The 14,318-nt window shown below is 39.9% G+C and overlaps 1 protein-coding gene across 1 annotated transcript in view; it reads left to right on the forward strand.

Moving 5' to 3' along the window:
* The window catches only part of ATP9A (ATPase phospholipid transporting 9A (putative)), a 127,543-nt gene that overhangs the window by 33,000 nt on the left and 80,225 nt on the right, over positions 1-14,318 (forward strand). The window contains exons 2-4 of the mRNA XM_019509770.1: positions 578-722; positions 2,310-2,423; positions 6,869-6,977. Of these exons, the coding sequence (XP_019365315.1) occupies positions 578-722; positions 2,310-2,423; positions 6,869-6,977 (368 nt within the window). The remainder of the gene's footprint in view (positions 1-577; positions 723-2,309; positions 2,424-6,868; positions 6,978-14,318) is intronic.

Raw genomic sequence — 14,318 nt, forward strand, 5'->3', positions numbered from 1 at the left:
GGAAACACAGCCAGGGAAATAAGGCAGGGCATGGCACCAAGTGCTTTCTGCCACTGCTCCAGGGGCATGCGCCCTCCCCAGGAAGAGCCTGGCACAGACCCCACAGCCCTCCCAGGGGGCGCATAGCAGCAAGAGCTGCCCCCCCACCCCATGCCCCCTGCACCCACTGACAGGTCCCCCTGCTTTGCTCCCTTCTGCAGCCTCAGGAGCGGTGGACAGTCTCCACCCATGTCTCCCTCCCCCCCGCCCATTCCCTAGTCTCAGGCTTATTCCCTTCCTCTCTCGTTGCCGAATTTTTCCCCAATTTAAACTGTTTTTTTTTCCTAATGTCATCCTTGTTTTTATGTTTCGATGATAAACTGCGAAAAATTCCCAGATTATCTTTTATTTTAAAAAAAAAACCTGAGAATGCAGAACGCTATCTACAGGGATACTTAGAGGTTTGGGGCTTCAGAGACTTTGAGAAAAACAAGACAATCTACATGCCTAAGGAAGGCAAGGGGTGTGTAGCAGGTGGAGTCATGGACAGGGATAAAATGAAAAGGCTTCTTGAAAAGTAAATCTGTTTTTCCAATAGGTGTTGTGAGTGCCTGAGATGTTGTGGAAGAAGAGACCCAAGGCCTCGTACAGTTTGGCTCGGCCACCCAGAAAAAAGAGACCAGCGGTACCCTCGCAATGTGATCAACAATCAAAAATACAACTTCTTTACATTTCTCCCTGGGGTAGGTATTCCCAAGGGGACTCCTGGTCTCCATATCCTGCCTCATTTTTGGTAGGTTTATAAAATATTGATGCAGCACCTGAATTCACAGTAAAGAATTCTGCTTCTGCTCCTGTTTTTTAGTTAAAATATGCCTTTTGGTCATCACTTAAACATCTATTTTAAGTATAAAACTAACTTGCAATCTGTATGGTGGTATAATAAGTGGCCATGCAAACGGCATCCTGCTGTCTTTGTGGGTAGAATTTACTCCAAGTCCCAGAGCTGATTATTTCATTCATCCTCTCCCTTAACTTCTACCCGTGGTCTGTAGATCAGCTGCACTGCAGCATGTCTGCTGATGCTGTTAAATATACAGGCTGTTTTCTGTGACCTTAGGTTCTCCCAAACAAGGCACATGGTTGTCTGGATCACAGAGACGCATATAAATAGGCAGTGCAGTGATAGCTGTTCTCTTGCATGGATATTTTGCCTGTGTATGATGACCTCATAAACTACTGCCCAGTATTTAATATCTCTCTAACTAGTCTAATAATCAGTGATACTGGATCACCATTGATCATGTAGATGCTGCCCTATGGGTTATTTGGCAGTTTGGTTTCCTCTGAACTATGGATAAGGTGACTTGCTAAACTCAGGAATCATAATTTGACCACCCCCACGTTATCTGTGAGCCAAACATGATTTTACCCAAGTATTTGTACACAGACTTCTAATGAATGCCTTTGAATGTGAAGCCAATATCATCCCTTCTTCCAACATAAACTTATAGGAAATAACCTTTCAAATCACACTTGGAATATAGTCTGTGCAACTAAGCACCCCAGTCACGTGGTACAGTTTTTTTGTTCCCTGACTTAGATGATCTAATCTTTATAAATGAGAACAGTACCTGAAGAAATCATTCAGACTGAATATTATAGGGAGAAAGCACTTAATGAAGTGATAAGCGATAAGCAATTTTTGGACCTCATCTGCCAGCTATCAGTTTGCTGTGCTTCTCTCTTCCTTTCTTGCTAGTGGACTGTATAGGCTCCCATTTCTCCCTTGCAGGGACAGAAGGACTGGTGGCCCTGCTCCATAACAGCAACTTTTGTGTTACATTTCTGAGCTTCTCTCTGCACACCATGCATGGCCTGCTCTTAGAGGCCAATTTGTAATTCGTATAGTCTTTTCATGAGGGACAGTTTGCTTTTAAACAGAGGAAGTAGACTGGTTGTTGTTGGAGTGAAAGTGCCAGGGAAGCAAATGCATGTTTCTGCACATTTATATGATAGGTAGTAAACTGCTATTTAGAGAACCATCACTTCTCAAAGTAGAGTTTGTCATAAGTTTAAAATAAGGGTGAAATCATGTACCCACCTTAAAGATGAATTACGGAAGAGTCTGGTATGGCATAGGCACAGTTGTGTATACTCTAGGCACATAAAATGAACTTTAAAAATAATTTCCAAAGCTACTTGAAGGCTGCTGCAATTTAGGATTTAGACACTCCAATAGCTAGCACAAATATGTCTCATCTCATTAGTTAAATATGCCTAACTCTGGAGCTCTCCATTAATATCTCCCTCCTCTCTTTTTTTTGTAGGTGCTGTTTAACCAGTTCAAGTATTTCTTCAATCTTTACTTTTTGCTTCTGGACTGCTCTCAATTTGTTCCTGAAATGAGGCTTGCTGCACTTTACACGTATTGGGTTCCCCTGGTAGGTCATCTAAGGTTTATTTATTCAAGGAAGTTTCAGTGTTTGGCTACAAAATGTCCTTTGTTGCCTTATCGCTAGGATTTTAATAATTCCACATTTTAAATGGATTGTGTTAACTTGTTTTTATGAAGTCTGTTCTCTAACCATTCTGGGACGTAGATTCTTGTTCAGTCTTTTTGAATTCAGTTTGTAAAGGTTTAACATTACAATATCAGAGGACGCCGTAACCAACACTGTTCATTTGAATTGTTAACATATACAGAGTTCTTTACTTATGCAACTTCTTCTGGACTTACTGACATTGAAGCCAGCCGGCCCTGCCCTCAGTTAAACGAGGGGAAAAACAAAGACCAAAATAAATATATCTTTCTGGCAATATCTAGTCTTCTTCAAAGCTGCAGTTACCAGAATGTGGAACATGCAGACAGAGGATCTGTGTGGGTACATGAGAGAATTTCATGAGAAAAATTGGTAGGGTCTCACAGAAGTCTGGCAACCAATGTGAAGGCCTAACAGTATTTTTTTTCAGAATGACCTTGGTGAATGACTGTACACATGCAATAAGTGCAAATTCAGCTGTTCATCTAGTTGCAGCTGTATCAGCCACATAAATCTACGTGCCACCATTTCTCTCTACTTTTAAGTCAAGGTGGAAATAATGATTTAGGCTGATGTCCCTCTGCTGCAACCTGCTTCCCCCAGCTGGTGATTCCACTTTGATTTTAAAAAATGGTAGACAATATTTGTATCAAGCCCACATAGCCATTCCTTTTCCTTCAAAAGGAGCTGCAAATAAACTGTTGTTTTTTGTCTCTTCCAACAAGTTTTAGAAATCCTTGGATGAATGCAGTGCCCATCTAAAGAAAATCCTTATAGTAACTTTGTGCATAGGAAGCAAAAGCCACATTTTTAAGCTATAAGCAGACCTGCGAGGTGTGTAAAGACTGCCCTTGGCTTTTGTTTGAGAATCACTGGTGTTAAAAGCTCTGGGAGAATTGCTTTGGGGGGTGGGGGCGGGGAACAGGGACTAGGGAGAATCATTCTTTCTATCTCCAGCTGAATGGGGGAAAGTTGCTTTCCATTAAACTCAGAGTAAACAGATATCCCTATTAGTAAAAGCAAACTGATATCACAGAATTGAAGAGTGACGTATGACAGTCTACTGCTAAAACGCTGCTAGCGTTCAAACCTGTATAAGGTTGAATTCAGTCTCAGGCATTTACCCATGACAGTTATTGTGTTTGCCCCGTTTAAGAAAACATGTGTGTCACAAGCTAGTTTAATGAGACCCTGTCAACAATTTCTCTCTTTTTTTCCAATTATATAGGCAATTGTGATTTGTCTAAGCCAGATGAGCAATTAGGATTTAGCATATGAGCTGCCAGCGACTAGTATAAGAAAGGTCTTTGTTCATTACTGACTGCTGATACAAGTGTTTGGTATAGAATGACATACATGATGACATAGTGAGGCAGCACATGTGGGAATATTTTTAGATGATTATTTGAAATTCAGATACCCAAACTCTTTAAAGTACTGATCCACAAAATAAGCTCAAAATAATTGGCACAGACTCTATTCCTTTCTTTTTCTTTTAATTTTTTTTCTTTCTTTTTTTTCTTTTTTAAAGCAGCTAGAAGTTTGAAGCTGAACACAAGAAATACCAATTTTAATCTTTGGAGAAGTTGTTAGGGGTTTTTTGTTTCTCAGTTACACAATTGATGTCTTTCTCAGTGGCCCAAATTATGAAGTAGTGAACATACCCTTTAGGAATGAAATGGCTCTCTAAAAAGTTATGTATATTAATGACTCTTTAGCTTCTCCATGATGAATTCTGACACATTTGTATATCTAAAGGAGCTTGAAGTCTTTAGGGTATAGTCTTCCTAGATGGAAGACAATGAGTCCTGTTTAGTGGTACTTTTTGAATGTATGGAAGGCAAAATGAGAAAATACCCTACGTCATTTTTATATTTGACCATCCCTCTTCTCCCCATGGCAAATTTTGGTAGGATTTTTTTGTTAACACACTTTTTTCTTCTTGCAAAAAATTACTTTTTGTTGTTGTTTTCCAAAAATTTTTTGGACTCATTCTACCTCATGGTCAAAAAAAAAAAAAAAAAGGGGAAGAAAAAAGGAAAAAATCCTAGAAGTTAAGAACAGTTTATCTTAGGCCAGTAATCTTCTTAGTATTGTATTGTCAGAAAAATTTGCTTGTGTGCAGGAAAAAAAATGACCATTTTTACAGGGTGTAGGATTTCATTAACATTAACAAATTCTGTGTTAGCCTGCTAACTTTGATGTCTATTCTGCTCTTAATCTCTGCCAAATACACACATTCTTGAAAAGGAAAAAGTGTAAGGGTGAAAATGCCAGCTCTTAGCTTTCACTCATTTCTTGACTATAAAATAATAGAGCGATTGTTTGCAATTCTGTTGCGAACAGCTCAGAAGGACCGCAACAGGTCAGAATGGGTTTGATGCTATTTCTTACTTGGAATCTCTTCATTTATCTTGTGAATTGTGTCAGTGTCTACACACCTAACAGTGCTGATATTGCGTGGCATCCTGAGTTGAAATTCATTGCTCTGAACACTGCATAATTTGTTAGTGTTGTATGTTTTCAGGTGGGACTGTGCACAAGAAGCAAATCTGAAGACTATTGATCAGTAGTTTCAGAAAATGTTCTCCTTAAGTTCTAATAACCCCAAAGTTATCCTAGGTTTACACAGAATCATTTGACAGTTAACCTGACAGTATTAAGTAATATCATTGGACTCTACAGTCAAGAATTTCCCAAATGATTAGCCAGTATTATGGGCCTCAGGATTTGCATACCCAGCTCAAGATGACATAAAGCAACAGTGTTGAACTCAACTGGCTCCACAGGTCAGATGAATAATATATGGTCGACTCCGCAGGCCAGATCGGGCCCTGGACCACTCCCACTTTTCCCATGCACAGGCGCGCATGCGCGCGCGCACATGCACGCACGCTGGGTCCAGTGCACAGGGCATTCACTCTGGTCATTCTGGGAATGCACTGCATGGAACACCCATATGGGTACCAGTCTGGGATGCATGTTGCACATGGGCCCTGGATTGGCTGGGGCAGGCCCCCTGCTGCCCAGAGCACCTGCTTCTAGAGGGGGGGCATACTTCCCAGCAAGGATTGCTTGCAGCATGCCTCCTGGGTTGGCTGGAGCAGAACTGTGTGACATGCATCCTGGACTGTTTGTGCACGGACACCACATGTGGCGCAGGTGCCATGTGCAGCATGGCTGTGGCTCGACTCCAGGCCCAGAGGCAGCACTGGGTGCTGGGTAACGAGACTCTGCAAGCCCGATCCAGCTCATGGGCCTGTCTTTGACATGCCTGCCTTAAAGCGTTATGATTTCCAGGGAGCAGGTGATCAACATTTTCTAAAAATCGGATCCCAATGAGGTTGAGAACCACGGGCCTAGAGTGATTTGGGCATTCCAGTTACATTAGTGAGTTTGAAAAAAAAACACTTTACTTCATTTCCTGCATTCTTTTTCATACATCTATCTTTGGTTTCATTTATTTATATTCTCTGGGGGTTTCTTTTGTTTGTTTGCACTCTAAATTTGCTTGACAAACTAATAAATGCACTGGTGGACAAGATTCCCCTTAACTGGTTACAGATTTTTCTCATAAAAATTTCTGTACATGAAGTAAAATGTACACAGCTCGGTTTAGTTGGTGTTTAAGGTTCAGCCATCCAGTCGATAGGAGCTGAATACCTTGTGTAAAATGACTTTGGAATATTGGCTCCACAGAGAACTGCCTTGTTTGAGCTCTACCTATTTTTAGAGACATAATGCTAAGAGTATGATGGAAACTGAAAATTTTAATGAAGTATATAGAAGAGCAGGGTTGAAGTCCCAATCCTAGAAATACCTATGAACTTACTGAACCTTGCTGCTGAAACAGTCCCACTGGTTTCAGAAGATAACTCATGGGAGCAGAGTTAGTCATGTATGTGGATTTGTAGGATTAGGGCCCAAGCTAGGTAGCCATCTTTGGTTTTGTGCCCTAGTTTGGGAGGTTCTCCTGTGTATTTGTCTTCCTGTGTGATTGAATCACTTCTTCAACTTTTTACCTCAGTTACTCATCCATCAAATGGAAATATTACTTTGCCACCTCACAGGAGCACTGCAAGGACAAACCATGGTATGTGTGAGGGGTTTGGCAAGCATCAGAGACAAGTGTTGTAACTAAAAGATGCATTTTCAAAATGCCAGGATGTTAGGTTGCTATTTGGATTCTAGATGCCACCCAACATCCTAGTAATTAACCAATAAAGGGTCAGGTAAGCAAGATTAAAATGCAGAACATAGGCATGGCTGTTGCTAGTTATCATGTGTTGTTTTCATCCGAGACAGATGATATTTTCTGGCTTTTTTTCTCCATTCGGCATTTTTAGGGGTTTGTTCTTGCGGTTACCATCATCCGAGAAGCAGTGGAGGAGATCAGATGTTACATGCGCGACAAGGAAGTAAACTCCCAGATCTACAGCAAGCTCACAGCAAGAGGTCAGCTCTTTGGCTCCAGCTCTCTACCTTGCCCGCTGCATCCTGTAGCTGACTGCTGGAGCAGCAGGGGTTGCAATTCAATCAAATGTTACTGATAATCGGAGAAGCAGAGTTCAAAGAGTGATGGGGTTTACAGGCACGGAGGCACGTGGCTTAACAGCCACTTTGTTGCTTCTGGCACCGGCAAGGCATCTGCGGGTCTTGGTGAACTTGCAGATAGCTTCTTGCATAACTGCATTTGAAGCTGCTTCTACTCGAGTGTTTCCCCAGGAAGTAAATTGAGAGCAAAGGTGCATGGGCTAATTATTTTGAAATATTTGAGAGCACAGTACATGCAGCTGGAGTGGTCAGAATCTCCCTGCTGTTGAGATTAGCATGTGTGACTGTTCTTGGTGCTGTACAAGCCGAATGATAATTAAAGTTCCTTTTCATGGTTTAAAATTTATATTTACGCACCGACAGGTCTCTCAAGATAAATACCTGGAGAAGAGCAAACAGCGGTATAACATTTTAGGCTTAAGTCAGGGGTTGACAACCTAAAGCCAATGGGCTGGATCCACCTGTGATGAAACTACATCTAGCCCCTGGTAGCTCAGGGAATTGGCATCATATTCCAGCCCAAGCAGCAGAGGAGGCATTTCCATAGTCCTAGGATGTTTATACACATACACTTGTCTGCTCTAACGTGCTGGAGCAGAGTCTGCTCCACATGTGAGCTGATATGCCCGGCGCTGCATTGTATGCATTTGTATAAAGGCAAAATGCTCATCAGTGCTGAGAAAATGGCAGCGGCATGTTTCTGAACTAACATCTTTGATGTGTTTTAGTTCAAAAGCACACAGCTGCCATTTTCTCAGCACTGATGCACATTTCACCATTTATACAAATGCATGCACCCACGCTGGAAGTGCCTGGTGCTGCGGCGCAAGCATGTATACAAAATAAATGCCCCTATTGCCTGCCAGGTTCAGTTCATGCTCACTGCTGCAACAAAGGAAGCATCCCTGGGTCCTAGTGCCTGCATCTACCAATTCCCTTCATAGCACCGGCCGATCACCAGTGGGGGCTGCCTGGGTGCAGCCTGTGGCAGGGGCTGGTTGCAAGCAGTGGCCTGCACTGACAGAAGGTTGCCAACCCCCAGCTAAATCATAGCTCATACCAGAGCCTTCTGCTCCACGTTCTTGTCTCTTTCCAGTGCACTGGATGTGTTGGCGGAAATGGAATTAGGGTCTGAATCTGAATTAGCCTGGAGTTGGGTTTTGTTTAAAAAAACAAAAAGCCCAGAATCCTTTGCCTTTGCTCACGTACATCCATTACTTGGAGAATTAGCAGTGAATGGCCTTGTGGGGGAAGTGTTATTGAAGGGGAAATGGATTTCCATCTTCCCCTCCATCCCCAGTGTCTCTGAAGTGCAAGAAGTCGTGTAGTAAGAATGAAGGTGAGACTAGAGATGTGGCAGATATGATTTTGTGGTTTAAAACTGTGTATGTGGTTTCTCCTAAGTAGCCACGCACCAGTATTTCAATAATACTGGTATGTGGTTTCTCCTAAGTATTCACCAGTATTTCAATAACACTTTTTTTTTCGAGGTACGTGACATTACTTTCCCATCTATGTAAAAAATACATGTTATATTGTGACGTTTCCTATATGCAATATTTAATTTTGACTTAAGGTTGCTGAAGTAAACAATCCTCACTGCCATTAATATGTACAACTGTAGCATACAAAATACCGTGCTATTAATAAGCTCTTCTGAAAAACAAAAACCCTATTGCAGATTGGCAGTGAACATAATTTACATAAATAATCATTAACCCTTTATAGCTTGGTTTAAATATTTACTGGGCACCACATGGCCAAAAGTAGCTAAAACATTAAAAGATATAGATTTCCATTGCTACAACTGAGAATACATAAATAGTTGATGACTGTACTGATATAAAAAATGTAAATTCTGGGTTACCACAGCCATCTGAACCAAACCGCTTTAAATACCAAGGATATAGGCCTGGATGACTTCTGGTGAAAAGTTTATTTGCAGAGATGTGTAGGATTGGGTAGATTAAAATTAATGAGAGAATGTTCCAAAAAATCAAACATCTCATTTTTGACACACCAAAAAAAATGTTAACTTTCCACTTTGAACCAGTGTTTAATTTAGGATTTTATTTCATATTTATTTTTCAGAATCATTGTTTAGGTAAAAAAAAAAAAAAATTCTTTTGGCCACCAAGCCAAAAAAAAATCCATTTTTGTGTGTTCTTTCATACAACACAGCCCTGAATATAACAAACACCTGGTGTTTGAAAAGCAGAATGAAACAGCCACTGAGTTCTGGTAGGCCAGCTTCTCTTCCAGGGTATTTATCAGCACCACTGCTGCCCAACCTTGTTTGCCAAAATTGCTCACGTATGAAAATATTACACAACAGTACTTTGTCACAAAAAGTACACATTAGCATTCGGTTGCTATTTCCTCAGCTGGTTTTCCTGATGACAATAGAAACATTTACTGGGTTTGTTGCTTATAACTTTCAATATTTTAATGCAGTATACCTGGTTTAGCTAGCCTTCCTTCCAACTTTGAAGTAATGAGGTTTATGTCATAAGGACATACATCTTTTATAAGGAAAGATTTTTTTTTTTAAGTAGACATTTCCAGACTCTTAAGAAACAAGAGTTTCATTTAAAACTTTCAAAAAAAATTGACCCATACTTTAGGCATCAGTGGTGGTGGTGTTTTTTTAATATGATCATTGTTTAATATTATGCTTAACAAACGCACTTTAAATGCTACTTTAAGTAAAGAGCTCCATCCTTAAACATGGAGTTTCTGTTAATGCCTTGATAATATTCGTGAGGCCAGGGGATATTTTTTTTTAATGGAAATTGAAATTTAACTGGCTTCTCTTCTTACTGAGCATCAGTCTTCAATGTAAAGACCTATAGCACTTCAATTTGAAAACATAGTGAGAAGGATAATATTAAAAAGAAAGCAAAAAAGGTCCGCCAGTTGGTTCAGGCTTTAAACACTTTGCTAGTTGGAGTGCAAGTTTTCTTTTCATTGGAATTGCTTAAGGTTGTGTATATTTTACATGCCAGGAATTATGAGGCTTCTCTGGACTAGGGAATTGGAGTTGCTGAATATTAAATCCCCTTTTAATAACATGTTCTTACTACAACATTTAAAGTGCTTGGCAACCAACAAAAGCCCCATCGGAGAGGGGTGTGCTACATCTATTTAAAGGTATAAAGGAGTTGCCTTCTGGATTCTATTCATTGATCTATAAGGGGTCCGACCTTTCCTTAGTTCTTTTCATATTGCAATTACATTTCCCATGAATGATTCTTCCCCCCACCCCCTTTAACTTCACTAACTTCTTGAAGAAACTGAGTAGGGTTGGCAGCTGCGCACTAGCATAAAACCTAAGCCTTTTCATTCTTCTTTTTTAATGCATTTGCAGAGGTAACAATAATGAGATGCTACAGTGGTCTAGCAAGAGCAGATTGTAGGGAAAAGAACCAGGAAATGATTTATTAGAAGATTTAACAGTAAGACAACTGCATCAGGGGTGATTATCTAAACTTTTTAAAAAGCATTTGCATAGCAATTTTGACATAGAGTTAATTTAACATCTTGCTCTGCATGTGAAAGCCAGCAACTTTTTGAGGTCTTGGCTGTCAGAGGTGCTGGAGTGTCCTCACTCCTGATGTCTAAAGGTTTAGCACTTCAAAAAAATAGTTCATAGGTATATAGATGTCACCAGTGATAGTCTCTTTTTTGCCATTCGCTAAATGCAGTTTTAACCACCAGAACCGCAGCTCTGCAGGTTGTAAGTTATATTTAGAGAAGGAATGGGTATAGGTGGTACTGTGCACCCAGGGGTCCTGGACCATGACTGGTATTAGGTATTATCACAATCCAAGTAAAGGTAGAAACATATTTAAAAGGACAGTGCAGGAGAGTGTGCCCATTTTCTAAAAAGTCATTATAAAAATTTGAAGTTAAGGGAAATTTTCCCTGATGGGTGGCAGTCGGGAAGGGTAAAGTAGAAGAAGAGGTAAAATTGCTCTGTTGTTCTTGAAGAACAGCTGTGGCAGATCTAATAGCTTACTGCAGCCTTTTGCTGACTCATCTTACTTCTGCTGTAGAATATTTTTCTAAATCATCACAAAAATCTCTAGATAACTTATTATTTTTCTTTTTCCAAACAGCAGTCCCTCTGTACAATTCCAAGGAATTAAGTGCATGCTCATTTCCAATTCAAGTAGAGATTTCAGCAGATGCTTATGTGCTTTTCTGAGAAGGGATGGATTTAAACAAGCTTAAATGACTTCATGGGAGTCAGGATCTTCCTGTCTTTGCTGTGCATCTTTCCCCTGCTTTGCTTTCTTGCCAGTTGCATCACTACAGAGATGCAGATTTACTGGTCAGTTAAATAATCTCTTGTTAATGCACTTCCATAACATACGTTCTTTCACCAAGCTAAGCATGCGGCACTCCAATTTGTTCGAATACAAACTCTCTGGTGTTTCGTAATTTGGGCTTTCAAGCTTTCCTTTTGTTTTACCAGTTGTCTAGTGCTGTTTTGGTGAGGGTCTTTAGACTGTTCCCTTTATAGTGAATAAAAGGGAATCCTTTTTAGATCACTTTATTTATCTATTTAATGTAAATAGCCAAAGTCATGTTAGAGATTGCTGAAGAAAGGTCAGATAAAATAGTGACTGTTTTACCAAATGAACCTTTTATTTGGCATAATTAACAAGTTTGGAGCCTGATTTGCCCTTTTTTTAATGGATTGCTAATGTTAACTTTTTGATATACTCTGCAAATTGGAGTTTAAAGTTAACAAATTGCTAGGAAGTATTTTTACAGGATGCTCTTTATTTGGAGGCAGTTGTTTGGATTGTAATTAAAAATAATCAAATTTCAGTCCTCTATTCATAAATGTACAAGACCCCTTGTGTTACGAAGTCTGCAGGCTGGGTTTCTGCTTGATAGAGAGCTAGGACTTTGCTTTCAAATTCCGGGGTTGTTTTTTCTTCTCTTTTTCTTTCCCCCTGGGTAACAGAGCATAATAGAGGGAAACTACACAAAAAGTAAGAAATGTGAAGAGACCTCCTACTGAGGGGGTGCTCCTTCAGATACAGATCATCAGCATTTACCAGCCGTACAAAAACAATATTTTCCCAAACCCTCTGTGCCCTGCTCCACTGCTTGCACAGTATAAACTAGGAGCACAGCAAAATGGATCAAAACAACCTATTTCTGATTTTCGGATGGGTTTGACTTGTTTTTGTAAACATTCAGCTTCACCTTTTAATTCCGAGTGAATTGTGTTTTGATCCCTGCCATGATAAAGACTGTGCAAATCCCACATGAAATCTCCGTTTAGGCCCTTATATGGTAGGAGGCATTTCCCCTTGCTCATGTATTTGACACTTTAAATTGTCTGCATAATGGCGTGTTCATCATGCTGGGGATCTGGTGGAAATTCAAAAGCCCATGATTGCATGTCAGTGTGAACCATTTCTATGCTAGTGTGCACATTTTTTTTTGTCTCTATATGACCCAGACAGGCACTTTCAGAGCACATGAATAGCTGAAACTGAGAACTCTAGGCAGTGATTTTTTGTTTGCACGTCCAAAAAAAGCCATAGAAATTTCCTTCTTTCCTTTAGAAAACTTGAAGAAATCCCATTGCACAAATTAAGAATGAAACCTATATTGTTTAAAAAATAAATCCTCAACATTTTAAACTTGGATAATCTGACTAAATGGAACAGGATTTTTGAGATCTGAACTCTACATTCAGTGTTAATTATTGAAGTACATTCTAATTAACTTCTGAAAAAGTAGATTTAATAACTGACATTTTAAAATATTGTTATCCTTGTTAAAACGACCACTTGGAAAAAGTTCCTGGCACATGTATTATATACAAGATGTCTTACTAATTTTTTAATCATATTGAGAATTGTTATTGGGTATTTGCTTAAATGTACATGAAAATTCCAGTATTTTGTTAGCCAATTCCTTTAAAAAGCCTTCAGAATTCCCAAGATCAAACTAAAACTAATTTTATTAAATGGCTTTATGCAAGTCTTGAGTCAAAGAAAACATCTGGTCTTGCCTTCTTCGTGAGACATATGGTGTGTACTACAAAGATGTCATCCATGAGGGACCATGAATTTGGTTGGCACTGCAAAATTAGATTTACTTGTTAAAAGGGGTGGGGCTCCCTCTTAGACAACAGGAAAGAGCATATTGGTTAGAAAAATAATGTGACCTGTCCTTTTGTTACATTGCAAGTGCCAATACTAAAATGCTTATTGGGCCTCTTGTGTGCATGTCTCATTATTTCTGATTTGAAATGGCTTGTAGTGGAGAATGGTCTTTCCCAGATGCTGGCATAGAGAGATCCATACAGATTTTTTCTGCACATGGTAAAGATGAATGGAACAAGATGAAGGTCTACTGTGGTGTTCAATCTTTTTCCTAAGGTCTATTTATTTTTAAATAGCCTGTCTCATTGACATTTTCTCATTAGTAATCCTGTAGGTCATAAATCCTCCTACCAGTGGTCACCTAATATCCCTGGGGCTCACATCAAAAGCATACTAGAGAAATAATGTAAACCAATTTTGAATGACCTTAAGTGAAATTCATATCTGCAACCAAGTGCTTTTTGTACCAGGGTTTAGGAACTTTTGTGACGATGGGGGAGGAAGCTCTCAGTGCTTCCTTCCTTGTATGGTAGAGTATTCACCAGTGTTTGCTGTTATACCATGAATAACAATATAAGGAAGGAAGCAAGAGATCTTTTTAATGTCCTAATATTATAGACTCCACAGATGGTACACAGTGAGTGATGTTGTTCAGGAGTGCAGTTTTCTCTGCAAATCTCTCAGTGGCATGTCATAGAGTCTAATCCCCAGTACGCCGCTTGTGCCCCTGGCTGTGAATTCAAAGACTTCTTTTGCCCAGCATACGCTTTATTTCCTCTACTTAACTAACATTTCACAAGCCAAAAACCCAGGCCTGAGAAGACCTATGAGAAATTTTTGAAATGGGCCATGACTGCTTATAATTTGTAACAATAATTACAGCATGCGAGGAAGTCTGCATTTATTAGCAGCAGTGACGAGGCATGTTGTTAACCGCACTGTGTGTCACCAGAGCAGCAGGCTGCCTGGGAGCTTAGAATGGCTTTCATTGTTAATTTGGAGCAGAAACACTGAAGCATATCCTGAGAGGGATGCTAATGAAGGGACTGCCAGTAGTAAAATCCCTGTGACCTTTGGGCTTTTTGCTAATTTCCTTTCCCTTCTCTCCAAC

Source organism: Gavialis gangeticus, unplaced genomic scaffold (genome assembly GCF_001723915.1).
Source record: "Gavialis gangeticus isolate Ggan-Ray unplaced genomic scaffold, GavGan_comp1, whole genome shotgun sequence".
Lineage (NCBI taxonomy): Eukaryota > Metazoa > Chordata > Crocodylia > Gavialidae > Gavialis > Gavialis gangeticus.